Source organism: Stegostoma tigrinum, chromosome 3 (assembly GCF_030684315.1).
Source record: "Stegostoma tigrinum isolate sSteTig4 chromosome 3, sSteTig4.hap1, whole genome shotgun sequence".
In the NCBI taxonomy this organism is placed as follows: Eukaryota; Metazoa; Chordata; class Chondrichthyes; order Orectolobiformes; family Stegostomatidae; genus Stegostoma; species Stegostoma tigrinum.
Window position 1 is genome coordinate 39,472,511 of NC_081356.1, and position 27,354 is coordinate 39,499,864.

General features: G+C 40.7%; 2 protein-coding genes across 2 annotated transcripts in view; both read right to left on the bottom strand.

Annotated features, from left to right (window-relative positions):
* Positions 1-313: 313 nt before the first annotated feature.
* LOC125451273 (relaxin-3-like) lies at positions 314-3,575 on the bottom strand. The gene is made up of 2 exons (XM_048528224.2): positions 3,054-3,575; positions 314-816 (listed from the first exon to the last, which is right to left on the bottom strand). Exons 1-2 carry the CDS (start codon positions 3,235-3,237, stop codon positions 470-472), a joined length of 531 nt encoding a protein of 176 aa, XP_048384181.1. The 5' UTR covers positions 3,238-3,575; the 3' UTR covers positions 314-469.
* An 8,721-nt stretch (positions 3,576-12,296) lies between these two features.
* plgrkt (plasminogen receptor, C-terminal lysine transmembrane protein) overlaps positions 12,297-27,354 on the bottom strand; it is a 66,171-nt gene continuing 51,113 nt past the window's right edge. The window contains exons 3-5 of the mRNA XM_048528168.2: positions 18,424-18,554; positions 14,902-15,011; positions 12,297-12,572 (exon numbers count right to left, since the gene is read on the bottom strand). Of these exons, the coding sequence (XP_048384125.1) occupies positions 12,451-12,572; positions 14,902-15,011; positions 18,424-18,554 (363 nt within the window). The 3' untranslated portion in view covers positions 12,297-12,450. The remainder of the gene's footprint in view (positions 12,573-14,901; positions 15,012-18,423; positions 18,555-27,354) is intronic.

The following is a 27,354-nucleotide window of genomic DNA, read 5'->3' on the forward strand; positions in this document are numbered from 1 at the left end:
CCAAAATGAATTTTGCCTATCAGGAGAAAATTGTTACAAATTGCACTATTATTTACAGCTGTTAGTGTCTTGCTTATGTTAAATTTGTTTCTTAAATACCCTGCAATAAGTACGCCTGGATCAGAGTTCTTGATCTCAACTTAGTCTTTGTGCATGGATGTTAGTGATAGCACATACAATTCATTAGGAGATATGTTTCAATACTGTGAATAAATGAGATTACTTACAAAAGTAAGCTGTCATAAGAAATCAAGAGTTGAAACTTTACAGTTGCAATTGTTTTAATTTGTTTTAAGGGATTCAGAACCGCTAACACAAGTCTGTCACATAGACCATACTAGAAATTACATGTAAATTACGATTGCCTTACTCCACATTTGTGAGATATTTAATAGACTACATAGTTGAAAATCTCACTGAAACAGAGTCCATGTGTATAGAATATTCTATAAATAGAGATGTACAGTTTTCAGCAGAGAATGCTGATATCTTTTTTGGTGCAACCATAATTGCAGCATTTCTTTGACATTCCTGGTGGTCCTTCCCTTTTCTTCCTGAGGGATCTGGCCCAGGGTAGATGCTGCACTGCTGTTAATGCAACAGCTTGGTCTTTATTGCTGCCTCCATCAATTTGGTGGATGTACTCCATGAAATCCCCTGGTATCTGATCATACTGGTTGTAGTACTGGTCAAACACTTCATTACCGAAAGATGGCTCAGTTTCCTGGTTTCTGTCGCTGCCAAAAAATCTTTGAAGATTACTCATGCTGTCCATCTCCTTGAAGTAATCTTTATCAGCAGAGGTCTGGAAAGGATCTGGAAGAAAAATGACATGATTAATAACAACATGCATTTGCACTGTAATACCAGCTGTCTTTTGTTTGAGAGAAATGTTCTAGTCACTGGACTCTCAACCATTGAATTTTGACTATTCAAACACAGTTGGTTAAATATATGTTGCTGTACAATCAGAAAAATAATTGACAAATATCCTGAAGTTGATAATCGCTGTTTGGTCTACACTGCAATTGTTAAAGAAAGTTAATTAAAGCACTAGTAAATACATCTCTAATCTGAAGAGAAGCAACTGCATAAGAGACATTACTGATTCTAACATGCTGAGGTAAACTTTATTGGCTGTTGGCAGGTAAATATTTTCTTAACTTTGAATAATCTTTTCTTTCCTCCTTCCTCCTGTAGAGCCATTCCCACACCTGCCAATGGGAAGTTCATAGTTATAGTTTTGATTTGAAAGTTTCTATCTCCTGCTTGATGTTTGACACTTCTGCTCTTTTATTACAGAAGTCACTGGCAAAATGTATCCAGTAGCTACCTGTTGAATGGGAGTCAGTTACGACTCCTAGCTTTCTGTCTACATCAGAACTTTCTCTACTCCAACAGTTTCTCCAATCCAATTTGTTGTCTTTTCTCAGCCAAACCCTTCGAATATCCCAGACCCTTCTTTTCTATCCCTAATTCCAGGATGCTGTTCTGAAAGGAAGATAAAGCAGAAAAGAACTTACACAAACTGATGGCATCTCAGTTGATGGAAGTGGACTATTGATAATTATTGATTGTAGATTAGTTACATTGTACTCACTATGGGCCAGGGATTGCATGGTCATCATCACCTTCCAAGTTCAGAGGTCTACCTTCCTCCTGTATAAGGTCAGCAATTCCTCCAGCTGTGTATTAGATATCATTAGAGACGTTCTCTCCTTCTTCCCATTCCTGCTCCCAGTGCTTCATGCAGGAATATTAGTGAAATAAGGTGCCCGTTTGCAAATCAGTACCATATGTACCATTTTAAATTAAAATCTCAATATCAATGGCTTTCCTCCCTGATTTTGTCCTGTTTAGGAATACAGTCATCAAAGTTCAGACGATATTGAAGGATCCCACTCTCAATTTAAAGCACTAACTAATTTGATGATAATGTGATAGGGGAATTTGACGATTGATTTCCCAAGAAAACTCTTACAATCTGGAAAACCTTGCTCTCTCACAAATGCTGTGACTCAAATAAGCAGTAAGTGATTCCTCACGGCTGCACTGGCTCTTCCCGACCTGAGTGTTATTGCCAATGCTGAAATAAGAACTAACAGATTTGAGAATAAACGTCAGGCAGTACTTGAAAGAGTGCATCAGAGAGGACCAGGAAAGTTGGTGTTTCGGGTCGGCACCCCACTTCAGAAAAGTCCTTTCGTTTTCTGAAGAAGGGTCCTGACCCGAAACAGTGACTTTCCTGCTCCTCTGCTGCTGCCTGGCCTGCTGTGTTCCTCTAGCTCCACACTGTTATAAAAACCAAAAGAACTGCGGAAGCTGTAAAGGAGATAATGGGAACTGCAGATGCTGGAGAATCCAAGGTAACAAAGTGTGAGGCTGGATGAACACAGCAGGCCCAGCAGCATCTCAGGAGCACAAAAGCTGACGTTTCGGGCCTAGACCCTTCATCAGAGAGGAAGCTGTAAATATTGTTCTGAGAAAGGGTCACTGGACCCGAAACGTTAATTCTGTTTTCTCCTCCACAGATGCTGCCAGACCTGCTGAGCTATTCCAGCAACTTTGTTTTTGTTCCACACTGTGTTATCTCTGACTCCAGCATCGGCAGTTCTAACACTTAAAAGAGTGCAGTCTTCTGTTATTAACTGTGCTGATAACAAGCATCACATTAACCTGTCTTTCAGAACTTACTGAGTACAGTCAACGACTACACCCAGGCTGGAAACAGCCTGAACAGTGACTTATAGTGACATGGTTAGAATTGATGAACTTTCTCCAGAAGAATCCGCAAGAGTAGCAGGCTCTTGCAAATGAAGTTGGAATTAGCATCTTATCATTCCACTGAAGGTGACATTTTCGGGAATGGCACTTTATAAATAAGATGATTATTTCAGTTTTATTATTAATGGGAGTATCGCTAAGATTATTGACAATCTCAGAGCCTCCACAAACAGCATTAAGACCACTTAATCGCAATATTATGTAAAACGCTCAACCTTTTGGATAGGGACGCAGCAATTAAGATAGTTTATTTTTCACTGAATACTTACCGTTTTGGTTATCGAGAAGCCTCTTCCATCGGGAACCCCCACAGGTATAAATGACGGCTCGGATGAACTCGCGACCGCACAGCTTGATTCCCAATTCTCCACTTCTCAAAGACTGGGACAAGACAGAAACCGGAAAGGAGGTCAGCAACAGGTTGATGACCAGAACACACACCAGGCACTTCATTTCAGCTCACAAGCGTTCAGTCTGGGCTTGCCAAGAATCCTAGCTCTGAAGAGTGTTCCTTTCGCTGGTGCTTGGGACTATTGCAGAAAGATGTCAATATTGTTGTGACTCTCTCCCTCTTGTCCCTGCCTTCTACATGTCTGATCCCGCTGCCCTTTATATAGCTGTTTTTTTGCTCCTTCCCACTGACTCACCGCCGTTTTTTCAAAGCATTTGTCCCTCCCTCTCTCTGATGACCTCGAAATATTCTTGCAAGATTGACAGATACAGTCCCTTTGCCTCACTGCCACATTTAGAATTGAAGGACTGATTGGAAACCGCATCCCTCAACGATGCCGTTATCTTCGGCTGTTGATCAAACATTTTGACATCCTCCGAACTCGCGTTTTAATTTTCCAGTTTTCCTAATAGTTTAACTTTTCAATTCATCTCACTTTCTCCTGCGCCATTTCTATTTTTCCCCAATTTTCCCGAAACTGCCGCTCTCTGTCTTCTTGCGGTTTTCCCCTTTCATTTTGTGCAGCTTCCATCAGCTCCCGAATTAAAATTTATATTTTATCTCCCCCTTGCTATCTTTTCTGCTACATTTTGCACGTTAACTCGGCCTTCAAAAATTACCCGAGTGCTTCCATTATTTCTACACAAACCTATACCTTATCCTCCATTCTTGAATATGAATCTGTAAAAGCCACAAACCTGAGCTTCCCAATAGGGAATTTACAATGGTGATACTGTTGTGCTAGCCATGCTTTTAATCGTGTGAGCGTTGGGAGCTGTTGATGATTACGCTTATTAATGTTTGATCCACTTGTTGATATTATATTATTAATCTTTATTGGTCTTATTTGACACATTGTCTGTTCACCAGAACAGGAGGAATAAAAGTAGACAATTACACCTGGACCCATGTTTATGACAACATGGCTTCGAATCACTGCTGGCTCAGTGATTTAACCCTAGAGCACGCCGCTCTCCATAACCCAGTACCTGTCCTCTGTTCAAATGTGCGGCACTTTTTCCCGTTATATTGTACTGCAAGGTTTCTATCCTATCTCCTTGCACTCAAGTGACAATTTTAAATTGACATCTGTTACTGGTTCCCCAATCAGAGTAAATGTTCACTTTTGTTTAATACAGAAGTTCTTTTTTTTAAAAAAAGATATCGTGTAAATCTTCTCTCTTACTTCTCTACTTCATTAAACGAAAACAACGTTGGTCTGCTCATAGTTATTCGCATTCTTATTCTGGACAATCTACATTGTGTATTCCCTGCGGTTTTATCCTCTTTGTAAGAGGCGTTATAGAACTCTACATTGTACTCTGTGGCGTACAAACAATACTTGCATTTATTTATTGTTACTTATGCATTTATTTGTTGTGGTTAATGCTTCTATTAATAAACTCCAATGTATTGCTGAGAAGTTCATTTTGTTTAAGCTTTATGTTTTGCTCTCATTACGTCAATTTGCAAGCGATACCGACGTAAAGGACAGCAACATTTATTTTGGCTAAATGCTCATGCATTGTCAAGTGAACTAAGATTGGGTGAATCATTGCCAAGTCGTCAGCACTAATTAATGATGTCTGACAAATAAATGCCAAGCTTTGTTTAAATTTTAAACCAGGAAGATTGACTCTGATGATCACGACTTAGCTCTGAGGAATGGTTTTCACTTATTTTGTTGAGTTGAAACAGGAACAGTGTGTACTTGTTCTACATGTCGAAAATTATAGGGTCTCGTGTATTCATACATTAACTATCCAGTATATACATATTTGCCACACTATATCTGACTGACGATAATAATTTGGTTGTCAGGTTAATTCTTTGCACAATCGGGATTATTTAGCAAATGCTATCCAACCATTAATCACATCAAGTGTTGAACAGTGTGCTGTGAGTTTTGCAAGCATGGGCTTATTGAGTACAGTCAGTACCATACTTGGTGCACATAGCTGAAGGTATATGCTGTTTGATATGTTCCGTCAGTCTTTGGGACTGCTGGCTTTGGTTGCCAGCCTAACCGATGACGCTCATACTCTATTACACAAGAAGTTACGTCAACTATGTTCCTTTGTCAGGGACAGGAAGGTGTGACTGTGCGGGAGGCAGTTAAACGTGGTTTGAGTTTTGCTTTTGAGCAGGCTCAGCCCATATCCCAGTCTAATAGGTTTGAGGAAAGCAGACCATTCAGCCCATCAAGCATGTGAGGAGCATTCCACCCAGACCCTGCAACCCTACATTTTCCCATGGCTAATCCACCTAGCCTGCACACCCCAGAACAATTTAGCATGGTGAATCCACTTAACCTGCACGTTTGGATTGTGGGAGGAAACCCACGCAGACACACGAAGAACGTGCAAACTCCACACAGTCACGTGAGGCTGGCATCAAACCTGGGTTCCTGGCATTGTCAGACAGCAGTGCTAACCACTGAGCCACCATGCTGCACACCCCCATATGGATGAATATGTAGATTGCAGGGATGACGATTGAGCTGACTACAGTGGACCAATGCCCATCTTTTCTGGACAATAGGCATATTGAGTGGATGAGTAAAAATCTGGTTGTTTTGGTCCACGTAGGTATCAACGAGTTGTTAAAGAGTTTCTGATGAGGGATTACAAGTAATTCAGGCTTTAGGATGAGTTATATTTGAACTGTGCTGGGATCAGTGTGGCAGCAAATCACGGGGCAGCACGATGGCTGAGAGCAGACTGAGGTGAGCACGACAGGGTGCAAAGACCGACAAGGCCCCGCCACGGTGGTGAAAATTCCTTGTCCTGCATCACAAACTCTTTCCTGCCTCACCCCACCTCCTCCCACACTCATCCCTCTCTCCTTTCCAGATTCCCTGCTCTTCTACTCCTCAGACTCCTTCTTCCGTCAGCTGCAGGTGATCCCGAAGGAAAGGTGTGTACAGTTGTGAGAGGTTCAGTGGGAGACTGTTTGCGGATGCATTGCTGCTGAGCCTGGAAGGTGCAGAAAGCTGTAACATCAGTACCACGTGGTCAGGTGGAGCCTGGTACGTTGCTGCGAGCTGCGCATGTGTAGATGTTCCTGCGCGCCATGTCGGACTGCGGAGCGCCGCAGCCCGAGTGTGCACGTTTGCGGGGTTGGCCATTTTTTTGTTTCGGTTTGTCCTTTCGGTCACCGCCTGTCAATCAGCCTCAAAGGAACAGATTATCAGGTCATAAAATGTGAGGCTGGATGAACACAGCAGGCCAAGCAGCATCTCAGGAGCACAAAAGCTGACGTTTCGGGCCTAGACCCTTCATCAGAGAGGGGGATGGGGAGAGGGAGCTGGAATAAATAGGGAGGGGGAGGCGGACCGAAGATGGAGAGTAAAGAAGATAGGTGGAGAGGAGAGTATAGGTGGGGAGGTAGGGAGGGGATAGGTCAGTCCAGGGAAGACGGACAGGTCAAGGAGGTGGGATGAGGTTAGTAGGTAGCTGGGGGTGCGGCTTGGTGTGGGAGGAAGGGATGGGTGAGAGGAAGAACACGTTAGGGAGGCAGAGACAGGTTGGACTGGTTTTGGGATGCAGTGGGTGGGGGGAAGAGCTGGGCTGGTTGTGTGGTGCAGTGGGGGGAGGGGTCGAACTAGGCTGGTTTAGGGATGCAGTAGGGGAAGGGGAGATTTTGAAACTGGTGAAGTCCACATTGATACCATATGGCTGCAGGGTTCCCAGGCGGAATATGAGTTGCTGTTCCTGCAACCTTCGGGTGGCATCATTGTGGCAGTGCAGGAGGCCCATGATGGACATGTCATCTAGAGAATGGGAGGGGGAGTGGAAATGGTTTGCGACTGGGAGGTGCAGTTGTTTGTTGCGAACTGAGCGGAGGTGGTCTGCAAAGCGGTCCCCAAGCCTCCGCTTGGTTTCCCCAATGTAGAGGAAGCCGCACCGGGTACAGTGGATGCAGTATACCACATTGACAGATGTGCAGGTGAACCTCTGCTTAATGTGGAAAGTCATCTTGGGGCCTGGGATAGGGGTGAGGGAGGAGGTGTGGGGACAAGTGTAGCATTTCCTGCGGTTGCAGGGGAAGGTGCCGGGTGTGGTGGGGTTGGAGGGCAGTGTGGAGCGAACAAGGGAGTCACGGAGAGAGTGGTCTCTCCGGAAAGCAGACGGGAGGGGATGGAAAAATGTCTTGGGTGGTGGGGTCGGATTGTAAATGGCGGAAGTGTCGGAGGATGATGCGTTGTATCCGGAGGTTGGTAGGGTGGTGTGTGAGAACGAGGGGGATCCTCTTAGGGCGGTTGTGGCGGGGGCGGGGTGTGAGGGATGTGTTGCGGGAAATACGGGAGATGCGGTCAACGGCGTCCTCGATCACTGTGGGGGGAAAGTTGCGGTCCTTAAAGAACTTGGACATCTGGAATGTGCGGGAGTGGAATGTCTTATCGTGGGAGCAGATGCGGCGGAGGCGGAGGAATTGGGAATAGGGGATGGAATTTTTGCAGGAGGGTGGGTGGGAGGAGGTGTATTCTAGGTAGCTGTGGGAGTCGGTCGGCTTGAAATGGACATCAGTTACAAGCTGGTTGCCTGAGATGGAGACTGAGAGGTCCAGGAAGGTGAGGGGTGTGCTGGAGATGGCCCAGGTGAACTGAAGGTTGGGGTGGAAGGTGTTGGTGAAGTGGATGAACTGTTTGAGCTCCTCTGGGGATCAAGAGGCGGCGCCGATACAGTCATCAATGTACCGGAGGAAGAGGTGGGGTTTGGGGCCTGTGTAGGTGCGGAAGAGTGACTGTTCCACGTAACCTACAAAGAGGCAGGCATAGCTGGGGCCCATGCGGGTGTCCACGTAACCTACAAAGAGACAGGCATAGCTGGGGCCCATGCGGGTGGTTCCTATTATCTGAAATGTGAACAAGGTGGTTGTTTATGACAGTTGTCGCTAGTTAGGTTAACATGGTTTTTTAGTTCCAGGAAAACCATAAGGAATTGGAACAGGAGTCGGTCATTTAACACTTTGAACCTGCTTCGCTTTTCGATAATGGAAATGAAATGTAGGTGGGTTCAGGCACATTCAATTCATCTAGTTTCCCAAGAGTGCACTGTCCAATATGAGTGAAAGGACTGTGCAGAGGTGAAATGAAAGGAATTTACTCCCGGATCACTTTTCCCCCAGAAAATCTATTTTCCTTCCAATGTTGTTCCAAGGACAGGATTTGTATTTTCATGTAAAGGAAAAAAAACAATTTTGTTTAGCAAATTGTGAAGACGCCTCTTCAAGGATTATTTTGAGATGGTAAAAATAATTTTCCTTCACTTTCAATTGTTCATAATCATCCTTCCTCAGTTGTGCAAATAGCATTCTTTCCAAGGTCTCATGAAAGCTCTCATGAATGTCCACGTCCATAGATTCCTCAAAGTTGCTACCCAAGTTGATAGTGTTATTAAGAAGGCGTATGGTGTGTTGGCTTTCATTGGCAGGGGAATTGAATTTAAGAGCTGCGAGGTTATGCTGCAGCTGTATAAAATCCTGGTTGGACCACACTGGGAATATTGTGTTCAGTCTGGTCACCTCATTTTGGGAAGGATGTGGAAGCTTCAGAGAGGGTGTAGAGGAGATGTACCAGGATGCTGCCTGGAATGGAGGGCAGGTCTTATGAAGAAATGTTGAGGAAGCTATGGCTTTTCTCATTGGAGCAAAGAAGGATGAGAAGTGACTTGATAGAGGTGTACAAAATGATGAGAGGCATAGATCGAGTGGATAGCCAGAGACTTTTTCCCAGAGTAGAAATAACTATTATGAGGGGGCATATTTTCAAGTTAATTAGAGAAAGATATATGGGAGATGTCAGAGGTAGGTTCTTTACACAGAGAGTGGTAGGTGCGTGGAATGTGTTGCTGGTGGTGATAGTGGAGTCAGATACATTAGGGACACTTAAGCGACTCTTGGATAGGCACATGGATGATAGTAAAATGTATGGTAGGCAGCATAGTTTGATCTTAGAGTAGCATAATAGGTCAGCACAACATCGTGGGCCAAAGTGCCTGTACTGTGCTGTACTGTTCTATGTTCTATGTAATGTAACATCTTTACTTAAAAAGAAAAAGAGAAACAGAACCGGTAACTATAGGTCAGTTAGCTTAATGTCTGTTATTAGGAAAATGTTAGAATTTATTCCAAAGGATGAAAAAGCAGAGCATTTATAAATATATATGATCAATCAGAGTCAACATGTCTTCATGAAGTGGAAATCATGCCTGACAAATTTACTGGAATTCTATGAGGAAGTAATAATAAGGATAGATAAGGAGCAGGTAATGGATCCAATATATTTGGATTTTCAGAAGACTTTAGATAAAGTTCCACACAGTGGACTACTTAATAATTAAGAGTCTTGATGTTGGAGGAAACATATTAGCACGGATAGAAGATTAGCAAACTAGTAAAAGACAGAAATGGGATATGGAGGGCATTTTCAGGATACTGTAACCTGTAATGGGCAACAGGAATCAGTGTTGGGGACACAATTAATTACAACATATAGTATTGAACCAGTTGGGGTAAGTGAATGCGCTATAGTCACGTTTGCAGATCATGTAAACACAAGTGTGTAGGCAAGTATTGACGATGAGACAGATTCTGCAGAATGATATAGACAGGTTAATAAGTGGGCAACAACTTGGCAGATGGAATATAATGTGGGAAAATGTGAGGTTTTTGTACTTTGGCAAGAAGAATATTATTTAAATGGAGAAAGACTGCATAACGCTACCAAACAGAAGGATTTGGGAGTTCTTGCCCATGAATCACAAAAATGCTAGCATCCAAGAGTAGTGGGTAATAGGGAAAAACAAATGGAATGTTGGCCTCTATTGCATAGAGAATGGAATATTAAAATAGAAATGTTTTCCTAAATTTATAACATACTAGTCAGACCACAGCTGGAATTTTGTGGACTGTTTTGGGCACTTCATGTAAGAAAAGATACACCGGCATTAGAGTTACTCCAAAGAACGTTCATAAAGCTGATGGCAGGTTTTGGAGCATCTGTCTTATGACAAGAGATCGAGTAGGTTGGGTCTGTACTCATTGGAATTTCTGTTAGAACTATGAGAGGCAATGTTATTGAAACACAAGATTGTTAGGTGATTTGACAGAGTCAGTGTGGAAAGATTGTTTCTCCATAGTGGGGAGTCCAGGACCAGAGGGTATAATCTCAGAATAAGGGATCATATATAGTTTAAAACACAGAAGCGGATTTTTTTCCTCTCAAAGGGTAGTGAATCTAGAATAAACACAGTAAGGGAATCACGGGTGGAAAGTGGAATCAAGGAGTATCAGATCAGCCATGATCTCATTAAATGATGGAACTGACTCGATCGGCTGACTGGTCCATATGCTGCTCCATCTTATGGTTTTATTTGAACTTACAGAAGCAGCCTAGTTTCTATCTGATGTCCTTTAACACCTCAAGTTCTTTGATCATAGGCACTAAGACTTGTTATTCAAGTTCACCCTCATCTGTAGTGCATACTCAAAAAAGCTAGGACAGTGACCTTGTCTGGGCATCAGTAAACCTTGCAATGTTATGGTTCTTAAAAGGATATACCAATTCCTGAAAGTAGAGCTTGTCGTGGAGATAGAACAGTGAATAGGTCACAGTTGGCAAAGCAGAGATGCACAGACAGCTTTTTGTTCTTTTGAGTTAGTAAGATGTGGAGATCATGCTACAAGAAGTACAGTAAAGCTGGGTGTCTGAAGACTGTGCTGTAAAATTGAAGGTGCAAGTCATATAGATATAATGTTGTCCCTTTCATTATTGTTTTGCAAAATAAACTTGTAATTCAGTCTTTCCCATGACATTCTGAGCTTTGATTTCTCTTGTTCTGTTGTGATTTTTTTTTGCCCCTGTTGTCAGTGTCTCCCAGTTCTCATGACTCACTTTCACATTGCTCTACTGCTCTTTCAGGCATTATTTTAATCAATTCCCACTACACCGTCCTTCTTTCATTATTGGCATCTTTTTCTAATCTTTTTGTTTGTTTTTTAAAAACTTTTTAAAACTTATTTTTAAAACTTTTTATACTTACATAGTTGGAATCAGTTGGGATTCGAAGAGAGGTCAGCGCACGGACTGGAGGCTGTTGTGGGGAGGAGAGTCCCCAGGGTTAACTGGAGCGAGTCCTCGGATTGGAGACTGTCACGAGGAGGGAAGGCCTCAAATTTCAAAGCCTGGTGTGGTTTGGAGGTTAGGTACCAGCACAGACAGGGGCGTAAGGACTGTAAACTGTGTACTTTATTTTTTCCACTTTATTCCTATGTTAGATATTTTAGTTTTTTCTACATTTTATACCAAATACTTAAGTATCTGTACCTAAGTATCTTGTATCTAAGATGAGGCTGTAAGTGGCAACTTGTAAACTTTTCACTGTACTCATTCAAGTACATCACAATAAAACTAATTCAATTCTTTTACTGCCCATTTTCAACAATCCTTCTATAGCTTTCTGCCGTGGCATTACTGTAGTACTTTTTAAAGAACATGCAGAAGTAAATGAACAGTAGGCCACTTTCAGATCATGACAGTTGTGGAGTCCATATCCACCTTATGAAAGTGTTTGAGCCTGCATTCTCAATGTATGCCCCTCTCATTGTTGTTTAAGGCTCTTGTACCATGCACAATGGTGCGAGGTTGGACACAACACTAAGTACCAATAAGCCTGATGAATTCAGTTACCTGCTCATGTGAAACATGCCTAGCACCAAAAATGGATTTGTTAGAATGTAAGGCAGGATTTTTAAAAGGTTTTCATAACTCTGAACAAACCCAACCCAATGTTTCAATGGGTAGCACTAACAAAAATGACACAGGTTTTCTGAAACAATAACAGAAATTGCTGGAGAAACTTAGCAGGGGTCTGGCAGCATTATGGAGAGAAAACAGAGCTAATGTTCTCTTAACCTTTTGACAATAGTTAACATCCAGTGCCCTTTCACTGCTGCAGGTTTTCTGCTGGTTTGGATTGAAATAAATCTCTCATTTATTTCCTGCAATAAATGAGAAGTTGAAACAATAGAGAAAAAAAATCTCCAAATCACATGAGGCTTTATTCAATAATGGACAATTTTATTAAAGGTTACAGCTATACATGCCATTTGATTAAAAAGATCCAGAAAAGTATAATGAGCTGCTACTGATACATTCTTCCCTTTTGATCTGAGGTTTAGATTGACAGATTCACTATTTTTATACTCAAAACCTATTTTTGGATGAAAAACATACTCCGAGCCCTTCTGGCCTTTTCAATGCTTTCAAAGGTTGGCACTCCCTTTGGCATCTCAAGGAGGGTTTGCTCCATATCAATTATATTCTCTGCCTCATCTGGAAGAAAAAATGATGTCAATAACCTTTCAATTACTGCTCAAATATATACTACAGTATAATTGTAAATAAGAACAGCACACCTGTAATTCAGAAACTTGTGCTACAAAAGAATGTTACAATGCAACGCCTTTTTAAAAGTTAGTCTTGAAGGATTCTTTGCCTGCTACGCAATATAGTGTCATAAGAGGATCAAGATCATTTTTGAGAGCCCAGGAACGATACAACAATTACATTCTTTTCTATGCATGAATCAGTCAATTCAAAAGACTGAGATTTCATTTTCATATTTTGAAGTCAAAAGCACTAAATTTATTCGTGTGTGGCAAAAGTGATACGAGCGAAATCTTTTCCATAGAGCAAGCAGATAGGCCTGGGAAGCACAGTTTGAAACTTCCTAGACCAGGGTCCATTGAGGGATTCAATTTAAAAGGGAATTAAACCGTTAATTGCAGAGGAGCAATGTACAGGGTTGCAGGGAGAAAATAGGAGAATGGCTCTAAGTAAATCATTCATTCAGTAAACCAGTGCAGAAGTGCTGGACTGAATGGCTTTCTTCTGCACTGTACCTAATTCTACTATCTGTACCTGCGTGCAAGACAAACTGTGAAAAACTGAATGCAATACCATGAGTTAATTGCAGATCTTGAGACTATTAATTGCAATTAATTATGTTGAAAGTGGAACAAGTGAATCTGAATAACTGAAATTAGATTTTTAGTGGAGCAAGAAAAGTCGATATAGCAACATAGAATCCCTACAGTTTGGAAGCAGGCCATTCGGCCCATCGAGTCCACACCGATTCTCCAAAGAGCACCGCACCCAGAACCATTCCCCACCCTATCCCTGTAACCCTGCATTTCTAATTCACCAAGCCTCAACATCACTGAACATTATGGGCAATGTAGCATGGCCAGTCCTCCTAAACTGCACATCTTTAGACTGTGGGAAGAAACTGGAGGACCCAGAGGAAACCCACACAGACATGGGGAGAACATGCAAACTCCCCATAGACAGTCTCCCAAGGTTGGAATCAAACCCAGGTCCCTGGTACTGTGAGGCAGCAGTGCTAACCATTGAGCTACTGTGCTGCTACAAAATACAAAATATAACAAAATATCATTCATACACTGTAAACCAAAACTGGGCTCAGAATTAAAACGTTAATTAACATTTCTCCCCAGCATTCTAAGCCAGTAAAGGAAAATTGGTACAAAACCAGGTCATTCAGTCCCTGAAGCCTGTTTCTGTTGTTCAATTTTAGACAGAACAGGTGGGTGAAAGCTAATGCTACTTATCTAACAGACAAATGCTCTGCGAACATCAGCTCAAATTTCACTGTGGCATTTTATGGAATTTCAGTTCAGTTAATTAATCTGGAGTTGAAAGTTAGTCTTAGTATTGATGATCACAAAACTATGAGATGAGCATTTTGGATTTCCACCACTGTGTGTGAAGACATACTACCCGACATCAGCCTAGAACTAAACACTAACTTTAAGGTTACACTCTCTTGTTCTGAGTTTCCCTATCAGTGTAACTGGTTTCTCTTCATCCATATTTCCTCCAGAGTACCAACAGTCTGTGTGCATATACATTGTCTTAAACTGGGTTCAATAGTGCAAATAGCTACATCATTTGATATAGTCACAGAAATGTAAATTCAAACTGCATCACCCAACTCTTCAATTACCATCTCTCCCTCAGAGCTTTGCTTGTAGCATTTACATCACTCTCTTGTCATGAGGTTATGTATGGGCACTCAGCTGCTGATTAGTGTTACAATGTCTACTGGTTTCTGTAGTGCACATTTGCTATTGGCGTGGAATCAGAAAAGATGGTTGGTGAAGCATTGCTGTGTGTATGTGAGGTGCTGGACAAGGCCAATGGTACTGTACTTATCCCTAAAAGAATGTAATTACACAGAATGTGTGTTAATGGGGCATGTAATTAGACAGTGGGCAAAAGAATCAGAGGAGATATGAGGTAAAACGTTTTGATGCAGACAGTGATTAGCACCTGAAATGCTCTGCATGAAAGGGAAAATTCAGTCATTTGTTTCAAAAGGGAATTGGATTAATACTTACAGAGAAAGATTTGTAAAATTGCAGGAAAGGATGTTGGAACTGGACTGGTTGAATTCCTGTATGGACAGGAGGCATGGAAAAGACAGGTCAAATGGCCATCTTTGGTGCCAATGATCATGGAATATATTTCTATGTTTTCCCAAATTGAATTGCACTTGAATTGGACAAATATTATGAATGTAAGTTTACTCTAAATTATTTGTTGAACAGTAAAGTCACAGATTTATAGTTAATTTACTTACCTTTCATCCTTAGCATTAATGTTCCATATGCCAGATCACATTGATAGGCAAAAATGAAGCTCAGTGGAACAATGGGAACCAGAATGCCTGGTCTCTTCCTCTTCAACGCTCTGCACAAAAAACAGCCAAGGTCAAAATGTAAACTGTTGATGTTTATATGTAAAGAAATACTTATTTTTTGCTAAACTTTATAAACGTTAACTCTCCTTTATCAAAAAAACTAAAGGACAAAATATTCTGGGCTCTTGTTCAGTTGGACTGCCTGGCAATGTCCTAAAATGGCAAACAGAAGCTCATTTTAAGTGGGTTATATCTCCAACTCGGGTGTGCTGCAATAGTTTTGTGGATGACTGCGGTCGTCAGATGTCCACAGTGATAATGGAATTAGGTCATCAACTTGTTTCAGTCTTTCACTGAGCAGGAGCCCTTGAAAACTAACTAAGCCCTTCTGGTCCATGCCTATGTTTTCTGCCACGTGAGCGTCCTTGCACCACTCATTCAACCACAGCAATGTATTCATCTTTTCCTTTCTCCCTAACCCTGCCTGACCCCTTAAACACATCAAAACTATTTGCCTCAGCTGCTCTTTGCAGTGATTATTCTAATTTAATTTTGCTCACCCACTGTTTCCTAAGGTATTTTCACCATTAAAACTGCAGCAAATTAATTCTAAATCCTTTTGAAAGGCCTGACTTCCTGGGGTAAAAAGAATGGGGAATGCACAAATAAACCTGTTCACCACCCTGTAATCAGGAGAAAGATCCGGTGTGATCACTAGGAATCAGATCTGTCATTTATTGATCATTTTAACACTTGCAGAAGTATGTTACTATTTCCCTGTCAATTACTGTGCTGTCAGTTCCTTCACTATTGCTTGTCAAAATTCAGGAATTCTCTTCCATTGTTTGTTTCCTTACTGTGGCAGTACAAGGCGGCACAAAAAAGACTGACATTAACATGATCATCAAGGTATGGAGTACAGCTCTAGTGGCAGTAAGGCACATTTTAGATACCACCCTTCATACAGGTAATTGGACTATAATGTGCAGACGGCCTCCCAACTGATCAGTGGAGACATGGACCTGAGGCCCAGGTGATGGGTGGAGACAGCCTATCCAAAGGAATGCTTGACAGACAATCTGCCTTCTCCTTCACTGCAGCACACTAGTGCCAAATGAGAAGCAAGACAGTGCTCCTAAGAGAGGAGGTTAGCAAAAAGTCTACCTCAATCCCATGGACCCACAGTAGCACAAGATGAGCCAACAGTTGCTGCAATGCTTGGAGAAATCTGAACTGACAAAAGTGAAATGTGAAAAGCCACCCTGGAAAGAATGAGTTCATTTCTGACTACTTTGAGAGAATGTGAACTTATTTGTCACTCATAGGAGTTGAATTATCCCAGTGATTCTTTTGTTTCTTTCATCATAGTTTTAGTGGAACAGCCAATGTCAGCCTGCAAGAATTGGCTGAAACAAAGTTTTCATTGGAGTGTAGGACCCATCTGCCACTGTTCTAAAGATCAAGACATTTGGAATCCACCAGGAGCACCGTATGTATTTTGACTGATCTAATTTAGTGATTATGCTCAGAATGTTGAAGTTGGGGTAAAATAGACAATTGTGTTTTCATGTTGCAGCATGATTAAAATGTCGAACAACCAATCTGTCTCTTATTTAAAGTTACGTGAAGAAATTCAGGAAGCTTTGTCAAATCCCTCCATATTTATAACCTGGATAAAATGAATACAGCACTGAAGGAGGTCACTCAGCCTGTCACTTCCATGCCAGTTCTCTACAGGAGCAGTTAATACAACACTGCTGCCTTTCATCCACCACCTTTCAAATATTTTATATTATCATCCAATTATATTTTGAAGACCTTAATTGAATTTGTCTCCTCTGCACTCTGAGTCAGAGTACCCAGACCCTCATTGCTGGCAATATTAAGGTGATTTTCCTCATGTTGCTTATCTTTCTTTGTGCTCACCAGCTGTGGGTGTCACGGGCTGGGCCAGCATTTGCTGCCCATTATTAGTTGCCTTGAGGAATTAGTGGGGAGCTACCTCCTTTAACTGCTCCAGTCCTTGGGATTTAGGCAGATCCACCGTGCAGGGGAAGAGTTCCAGGATTTTGATCCAGTGATAGCAAAGTAAGAAGATGTAGTTCCAAGTCAGGATGGTATGTAGTTTGTAGGGGAATGTGCAGCTGGAGGTGTCCCCATCCCTATTCTTTCTCGTCTTTCTAGGTGGCAACAATTTTTGCCAATAACCTTAAATTAGTGTCCTCTCTTCGCCATTTCATGGATTTTATTTTGTGATTTTGAAAATCTCAATCCGATTTCTTCTTAATCCTGTCCAAAGAAAACAGGCCCAGCTTTTCCAAACTATGCATGTAGCTGAAGCATCCAATTACAAGAACCATTCTCCTGAATCTTTTTTGAACCCTCACGATACCCTTCACATTCTTCCTAAAGTATAGTACCCAGAGCTGGATGTTAAATTTTAGCCAAAACGACATTTTGCAAAGGGTTACTATAAATTCCTTGCTCTTGTATTTATACGGGCCAAGATCTCATGTGCTTTATTTACCACCTTCTCAACCCCCGCTTTGTTGCCTTCCTTGATTTGGGCACACCAGATCCTCTGCTCTTGCACCCGACTTAGAATTCTATCTTTTATTTTATATTGCCTCCTCATTCTTCCCACCAAACTGAATTAATTGAGCTGACCTCCTCCATCTCACTGTAACCTGAACACTCTAAGCCTTTTGCATTTCTGTAATTTTGGTCACCTGCTTATTATGTACTTTCCTTAGTCCACCACTGGTGCACATGTTTTGAGGTTCAAACTGAACTTATGGAATTCCTTCCCTGGACTTCACCACTATTCTAACAATCTGTCCTGATTTAAGACACTTGTGATGATTAATGTCTTGGACCAACCTCTTGTCCATCTGTCCTAACATAACCTTCTGTGGTTCGGTATCAAAGTTTAACAATAAAATGGTTCCAAAGTATCTACGTTAAAGTTGTTGTGTAAATGTAATTTACAGTGGATGTGATCAGAGATAATTGTCAGACAGACGATCAATCATAATGACTTTGGAATGATTTGAAAGACAATCATCCTGGTTATTCAGTTTTTGATTCCCTGTTAAATCTGGTAATCGGGTGAGTTATGTTGACCAGTAATCTCTAATGTTCTTTGCTTGATTTCATTTTGTACCATTAAGTATCTCAACAGCAGGACAATTAATACTTTCTACAGGGGGCATCTCGGGAGTGACTCTCAATGCTTTCTCAATAAATAAGTTTGTTTATTCTGAAATGATGCTGAATATCGGTGCTTTACAAGCTTATATCTGCACCCACATTGATTGCAGCAACAGCAAAGTAGCTCATCTCATTGATCTCTGAATCAGCTATGTCTAAAGACAATTTTACCAGGTGATAATTCTGTCTGATAAAACATTGCTGTAATCACAAACTCCATGAATGACCATAAAACAAAAACAAAATGCTCACCCTATTGTTAAACCAATTGTTGACAGTCCCAAAAAGGTTCCGAAGTACTTTATAAATTCACGGGACCATGCGATCTGCATTGCGACTTGTCTCTGTCTCATTTCATTCTGCATCAGCATTTGCCTTTCCAGCTGGAAAAGATTACACAAGCATCAGAAAACAAATTGCAAACTGAAAAAGAATTTAATTTCCCCCATAAAAATAAGCAGACTTGATTAACTCAATATTTCCACCAGTGATCCGTCATCATGATACGACTAATGTTGTGCTTTGAACTATATTATTCACTTGCTACTTTTTATTCACTTTACTGCACTGTAGAATGTAGGAGGGAAGCGTAAATGCTAGCATGGAGCGGTTGGGCAGATTAATGTAGCCCATTTGGAATTACATTCACAAACATCCACTCCCTCCACCACTGACTCTCGGTTGCAGCAATGCATACCATACAAGACGCACTGCAGACATTCACCAAAGAGTCCTAAACAGCACCTTCCATACACATGACCACTTCCAACTAGAAGGAAAAGTTCCTTAGATAATTGGGAACATCATCAGTAAGTTCCCCTACAAGTTACTCCCATCCTAACTTGGAAATATATCGCTGTTACTTAAGCACCAGTGTCCAAATCCTGGAATTCCCTCTCTAGTGGCATTATGGATATATGTACAGCAAATGAATTGCAACACTTCAAGAAGGCAGCTCACCACCAGCTTCTCAAGGGCAACTAGGGATGGGCAAAAAATGCTAGCCAGCCAGTGACACCCACATCCCACGAGTGAATTAAAGAAAAAACTCATATTGGATGCTGCCAGGATACAGGAACTGATTCCCAAGTACCATTTTGGCAGATCACAGTCATGACTAGTTTCTAGTATAACTACGGTAATCCATGTATGTTACTGCAAATCAGCAATGTAGGAAACAAAGTTCCAGAAACATCAAAAGAAAAATAATACTTAGCATTTATTCTAAAACTTACAATCATGCAGCACAGCGATCTTTACTAATTGATTCTAGTAAACAGATAGACACCATCTAAAAGATAAGGTTGTAAATTACTTGGGTAGTATTGTGTGACTCACTGTTCTTGCTACAATATGCAATTAACAGTTGAGATAACAAAGTCAAAATGCCACCTCTGAAAAATTAATATTCAGAAAAGGAAAAATATAGAATCAGGGACAAATTCAGCTGATAACCTTTAAAGCACATTTGAGTGATTAATGGTGGAAGAGTACTACATTCAGAAGAGAAAGGTCATAGAAGACTCTAGCAGAGTATAGATGCTATTACTTCGTTTATGAGTTTGGGATCACAGAATTTCTACAGTGTGGAAACGGGGTCTTCGGCCCAACAAGTCAACACCGACCCTCAGAGTATCCCACTTTCAGCTGGCTTTCAGTTTTTCTTCTACGATGTACCACTTCAAAGTACAATCAAAAAGAAACAAAATACCGTAGCGGGTATGGTCCCATGACTGCTGCTAGCCAAGACTCAAACCCATAAATCTATACCATTACAAGCCAAATGTTACCAATACTTATATGGTGTCTGTAATGATTATAGCAAAGCCACTGGCAGGGATTTACTAGTGTTCTGTGTTGAGTGCTGCAAGGCTTTAGCTAGTTAAACTCCAGCAATGCTCATGCACATAACTGAGTATTTTCCACCTGTGCCTTTGACAATATGCACCTAAGGAAACAAACAGGGCTCAAATTTTGCGAAGTTGGGATGAATTTGGAGTTCTTTCAAAATAGGTTCCAATTTCGGGGCTCCCATCCCGCAATCCCAGGCTTCAGTTTTCAGGAATGCTGTCAAAAGATGTGAGCTGGTTTGGGTTGGAACTGTTGACCTAATGGTACAACTATTGCAAGCATATTGTTTGATAGTATGCTTTACATTTTGTAAATAGAACATGGTCGAAAACACCATGGGCGATGTACAAATGGATGTAAATGTTTTCAGTTTTACTAATTTCCTATCATCTCTCTCATCAAAGGGACATCTGTGAATAGTACAGGCTGATCTTCCACAGCAAATAGTAGAATACCATAGCAACAAATACTTCCAACAGCAGTTTAAAATTGTTATTCCTATCTGTGAACATTTAACAAGCCAGGATCTCATAAGAAAATATTAAAGTTTCAAGCAATTTAGAAACTAAGTGGCCTCACTTTAAATGCTGCTCTTTACCAGCCACATCTAAAGACTGAAACGCTTTGCACATATATACTGAAGACACTTAGCTCCACCTCTCCACCACCAATCCGAACTCCTCCATTTCCTCTGCCTTGTCTGACTGCATGTCTAGCATCCAGTTTTAGATGTGATAGACATTTTTTTGGAAGATCAAAATCCTCATCTTTGATTTCCGATCATAACCTCCATAACATTACCACTGAATCTATCACTCTCCTCCCCTCACACCCCTGCATTAGGTGCTTCAGCTTGAACCATGTCCTTAGTGCTATATTCAAATCCAAACCATGCTTCATACCAAAATTTCCTACCCATCACAAAGATCATTTCATTCCAGTTAGCCTCTCTGCTTGTAAGACTCTCATCCATTTCCTTATTACCTGCAGCCAAAATATTCCAATGCCTTTGTGGTTCACCTCCAAACCTCCATCTTTTGCGAATGCCTACTGACACAAATCCGCCCACATTGCTAAACATCACTAAGTGACACACATCACACACTGCCCTAGCTGACAAAAATTAGCTCCTACTGCCTCCAATTTAAATGGTTAATCCTGAACATTAAAGGCCTGTCACTTCTATTTACCTGCAATCACTTTTAACTTACAACCTGTCTCGCCAACTAAACTCTCCTTTCTTTTCACCCCCTTCAACAACAACTTACATTCAAACAATATCCTTAGCACCATCAGATTAAACATGATGCTCAAGAATTGCTTTATTAACAAAGTTTGACATCAGTTTGCATTAGGGAGATGCTCGGACAGATGACACATAGTCTTTAAACAGTTGATGGAGGTGAGTTTTCAAGAGTGTCCACCTCATGTTCTCCTTTAAGATGCTTTTTAAAATGTGCCTCTTTGGTCATACCTCGTATGTGGTTCAGTGTCAATTTTTTTTTCATTCATAGGCTGTAGGATTTGCTGGCTGAGCCAGCATTTATTGCCCATTTCTAATTGCCCTTGAGAAGGCGATGTTAAGCTGCTTTCTGAACTGCTGCAATCCAATTGGTGTGAATACTCCTGCAATGCCGTTGGGGAGGAAGTTGCAGAATTTTGAATCAGTGACACTAAAAGAATGGCAATGTATTTCTCAGTCAGAACAGTGATTGGCTTGGAGGAGAGCTTACAGAAGATAAAGGTGTTCCCATATTCCTCCTGCCATCTTCCTTCCAGATGGTAGTATTCATGGATTTTGAAGGTGCTATCTAAGGAGTCTTGATGAATTTCTACTGTGCATCTTGTAGATTACTGCAGGTGAGTATCAATAGGGGAGGGAGTGGATGTTTGCAGATGTACTGCCAATCAAGTGAGCTGCTTTGTCCTGGATGGTATCAAGCTTCTGGAATGTGGTTACAACTGCAGTTTTATAGGCAAATGGATTATTTAACACACTCCTTACTTGTGCCTTGTAAATGGTGGACTGGCTTTGGGGAGTCAGGAGGTGAGTTACTCGCTGTAGGAATTCCAGTCTCCGCTCTTGTATGCACAGTATTTGTTCGGCTGGTCCAGTTCAGTTTCAGGTCAATGATAACTTCACGATGTTGAGAGTGGCAGATTCAATGCCATTGGACAACAAGGGGCAATGGTTAAATTCTCGTTTACTAGAGATGGTCATTGTCTAGCACCTGCTATTTTTTAGCCCAAGTTTGGACATTATTCAGGTCTTGCTGTATTTGGGCATGGACTATTTCAGTTTCTGACGAATCATGACTGATGTTGAACATTGTGCCATCATCAGTGAACATCCCCACTTCTGACCTTATCATGGCAGGACAGGGGGAGAACCATTGTCAAATTCTGTTTGATAATACATCTGTAATATATTGCATGTTTTACTACATTAATGTCAGAACCCAAAAGCTGATTATTATTTTTGTTGAAAGGAAGATAGAAAGTTTAGGAGAGATTTCCAGAGCTTAGCACCATGCATCTGCAGACATGATCACAAATTGTGGAGAAATTAAGGTTAAAATGTAAAGGAAGTCAGAATTGGAGAAATGCAGAGATCCTGGAGGGGTTTAGCGTTCGGGGTTTTGGGTTAGAGGAGGCTATGATGAAATAAAGATGAGGATAAAGATGTGAGATGTGAAAGGATTAAAAGAAAAAGGATGAGTTTCAAAAATCAAGCAGTTGCTGGACCTGGAGCCCACTTAAGTCAGTGTTGATGTAATGATGGGTGAAAAGAATTTGGTGCAAACTTGGATACTGGTGGTAGAATTTTGCATGTGGAAAGACATTCTGGAAAATACTGCAATTGTTAAACTTAGATATAACAAAGGCATTGGTGCCTGTCCCTTCGGCAATCAAAGTTCCAGGCTTGGAAAATCTTCCTTTAAATGTTTCAAACTGCCTACATCGCTCTCCTCTTTTAAGACTCTCTTTAAACCTCTTTTGGCTACACTTCCTTGTATCTCGTTATTGGCTCAAATCCATTTTTGTCTGATTACAAAACAAAGCAATGTTGGTTTTCTATGCGCAGAATGTGCGGGTATGGATTACGAGGCAGGATATAACATGGGTGCTTCAAGTCTTTCTACCTTCTTTGGTATAAAAGATGAGCATTCTTTGTAGTGAAAAATTCTCTGGCGGGCATACAGTTCCTGAACTTCATAGCTTCACAATTTTCAGAAGATCAGTTTTTAAAACAGCCAAGCTAAATTTCATCCAGTCTTGACAAGTATCTGATTGACAAGGAATTAAGCTAATGGAATTATTCAGACCAGCTTAATGAAGGAAAGTCCCAGATTTATGTCCGAAGTGAAACGTGCGGAGTCTGTAGATGAGCTATCTCATAAAATGGATGACGCATAGAAACAGGAGTTCCTTATTGACAACGGAGATCTCATTACGTCAGTATGTCATTTAAAAAAAAACTATCCAATGAAGTTAATGTTGTTGAGAAACCTGTTGAAAGTGAAAAAATGTGATTGCTTTTGAGGTGATATTGTCAATCTGGACAAGGTTATTTAAAAAAAAAGCTCCAAGTGCATGTGAGAAAAACCTGACTGAATTGAAAAGGCATGACTGTGAGCACTGAAATACAGAAGTAACGTATGTTAGTTGGAATGTTATTTTTACATGATTTACATTAATTTTAAAGCGTGTTTAACTTAATATATATCATAGCTTGGCGATTGTGGGCTTGTACTGGGAGTTTAAGAGGATATAGACCTTTAAGAATTTCACCTCTGAAAGACTGTTTTTACCAGAGTGAGGGATGGATGGAGAGACTTTCCTCATTCATTGAGTGGAAAATGGTAAGGTTCAATAGTGATATAGCAGCCACTGTTCAAAGGAGAAACAATACTGTGGGATTGCAGTATCACATAGGACATGAACATGGGAATGGGGCAGACTTGTAATTTGAATGAGCGAATAGGATGATGTCAATTAGTAAAAGCACTGCAATTGACAACACATTAGCAAGTTGTCTCCAACTTAGTGACTTCTACATTTAGCTACAGAAACGACAGGAGTGTTTGAGAAACAGCCTTAGAGAAGGGGATTAACAATTTAAACATGTGAATAAACATTAATAATGGGCAATATTCCATTAACAGTTATTTAAACAGAAGTTTTCAAAGTATGGATGCAAGGATATTTTCTCTTAGATACTTGCCAGCAACATACCTTACTAATTTTTTTTTGTAGTGCATGGATGATTTATTTAAATGTGCATATTAAATTGTTTAGCATAACTGTGTGTATATCCTGTCAGGTTGTTGAATAGCTGTGCAGCGTGGAGGAAAAGAAACAGTGACTGTAGAATTTAGAGAGAATAAACGAATGTGGAATAATGGCAATGAGACATGGTTGTCTGTTGTTTAGTAAGAATATGCACAAGAGAGTAGGAGGTGAATCTTATAAGACATACAGACAAAATATGTGCAGAAGAGGCACAGATAGATGGGGAGAAACATTGAGACACATACTCAGAGCTAAGGAACTAATGTTTGGTTGTGAAGGGGTTGGAGAACAAAAGAGGTAGGTGGCAATAAAGAACTCTAAGTAACTCCAATTACTGTTTGGAGTGGAGCGTATGAGCCAATGAGCGAACAGGTAGCGAAGTAAAGAGATCCGTTGGTCTTTTTTCTGAGGAACAATCCTGGAGTGGTGCAGGGGAAAAGACCTGACACAACCTGTTGTACTTCAGCTGCATCTGGAAATGGATAATTGAGACAGATTTTTTTTATCAGATAACTCTACATCCCTTCAACTTGAGATAGTTAAGATAAGAGTTCTATCAGGGCAATGCATGGGATGGGAGGATAGCGAAAGTTTAACGAGGGACAAAGTGAGGGATGAGTTTAAAAAAAACTCATTGCTTCATATGCACTGTGGTAAATGTTGGGCCCAGTATATTTGGAGAAGTTGGAAATGAAACTGTAAATGCCCTGGGCCAGAATTTGTAACGACAGTTGTCATTCAATGTAGGGTGAGGATCAGACAAATCTCAGGGTACTCAGCATGCTTAACCTGGTCTTGAAATAATGCTTTTGAAAAATTATTGCACTACATTGTCACAGACAAGTACCTCCCAATGAAACAGTAAGAATAAAGCCTTAATTGACTTCCAAATCTCTTGTTATTATTTCAATTAAAGGCCAAAGTCTGATGTCACTCTCATTGGACTACATTTTTTAATCAAGGTCTTTGGATATGTGCAAACTTAGAATTTGAACTTGCATGGGGATGCACAGCATCATTTATATAGAAATAGGTATGTGTCGCCATAAACCGCACAGAAACGTTTGGTTATGTCTTGGCTTAACAAATTTCAGCAATGCACTGAGCACCTAGCACTGTGTCAGTAATGGTCTTGTGTGCTAGATGTCAAATGTGTATCTCTCTAAGCAGACCCACTTCCAATTCTGAAGGTTCAAAATCCCACTTTAGAAACTTGAGTACAAATGCAGTGCCAAGTGAATATGACACTACAAGAGGAAGCTCTGTCTGCCCTCTTCGGTGAATGTAAAATATTAAATGGTGCTATTTGAGGGACCAGACAGGAGGATTCTCTGCAGTGGCTAATATTGACCACTCAATTAACATCAAAAAAAATTATTTAGTCAGGTCCACAATTGGTAGTGGAACCTTATTGTGTGCAAATGGTTTTCTACTTATGAATGCACTTCAAGTAGGCATTATCTGTAGAGTACTTTAGGATCACTTTGGATTGTAAAAGGCTTTATATAAATAAATATTCTTTATTTATGTATTATCTTGCTTAATGTTACTGACACTGGAGCCATAGTGGACGGGCCAGTAATAGATCATTTTAGCGTTGGTAAGTGATTGCACTAGTATCATGAAAATGCTTTGTAACAGCAAAGATAGGAGTCAAGGCTAACATGATCTCCAGTGTGTCCACTGTATTCGTTATTTTTAATTAAGAAAGATTCTGAAATCATTTCTGTTATATAAAAACTTATCTTATTCCGGCAATACTGTACAAAAACACAACCTTTATAATTTCAACAACTTGCAGGATTCATTTTTACACAATGCTGAGAAATACGTCAAAGTTGACAAGATGTCATTGGGGATTAGTTTCCTGTTGCATTTTCCATTGAAGTAAAATAGTAATTAATATAAAAGTATCCTGTTTGGTGAAAAATGATTCCAGTTTTTTTTAAACTCAAGTTAGCTTACGTTAAACAATCTAACACTAATCTTTGTCTCATTGTCTGTCCGCAAAATAAGGTATCAGCATTGGAGGAGAATTCCATGAATTAATGAAGTCAGCTACTAAAACTGATTTATAAACATGGATCCATAAAAGTTTACAGCACAGCAGGAAACCATTTGCCCAATTGTGCCTGTGCTGGCTTGTTGCAAGAGAAGTTGGACTCTCGGCTTACTGCTCCTGTTTTAAGTCCGTGACTGCCTATGTTTCTCATCTTCAAGTTCACTTCTAGATTGCTTTAGAAGTTATTTATGGACTGTGTTGGAACGGAGGGAATTTATGGCATTAATATGGAATTCACTACCACTACTCATTTCAGGGTCCGTGCTCAACATGCTTCTAATCTGTATGGAAGTAGTTCTCCTCATCTCCCCTCTCGAACTTTTGCGAATTTGATTTTAAACCCACAACCCCTGATCTTTCATCAGAACTTCAATCAGATGAGAGGTCACTGACCTGAGCCTCTTTTTTTCCTCCCTCCACAATGCTACCAGACTTGCTGAGTTTTTCCAATACTTCCCATTTCATTTCAGATTTTTTTCAATATTTTTTCATGGGATGTGGGTATCACTGGCTGGGCCAGATTTCTTGCCCAATGATATGAGGGTGTTGGTGAGCTGCCGTCTTGAACTGTTGCAGTCCACTTACTGGTGATATAACCACAATGCTGTTAGGGAGAAAGTTCCAGGATTTTGACTCAGAGTCACTAAAGGAACAGTTATCTTTCCAAGTCAGGACGGTGAATGGAGGGAAATGTGAAGGTGGTGGTTTCTCCATGTTTATGCCATCCTTGTCTTTCTAGATAAAGGTGTTCTGGGTATGTCAGGTTATGTCAATGGATCTTTTGTGAGTTTTTGCAATGCATCTTGTAGATGGTGCACACTGCTGCTACTGAGGATTGACGGTCGATGTAAATGGATGCGGCTCCAAGCAAATGGAGTGTTATGTCCTGAATGATGCCAAACTTTTTGAGCATTGTCAGAGGCAAGTGGGGCATATTCAATCACACTCCTGACGTATCTTATGGATGGCGAGAAGGC

Excerpts from the sequence above, each read along its gene's own strand:
- LOC125451273 (XM_048528224.2), bottom strand. The coding sequence starts at position 3,237 with ATGAAGTGCCTGGTGTGTGTTCTGGTCATCAACCTGTTGCTGACCTCC. Across the intron at positions 817-3,053 it reads GCTTCTCGATAACCAAAACG|ATCCTTTCCAGACCTCTGCT; the intron begins GTAAGTATTCAG and ends TTTTTCTTCCAG.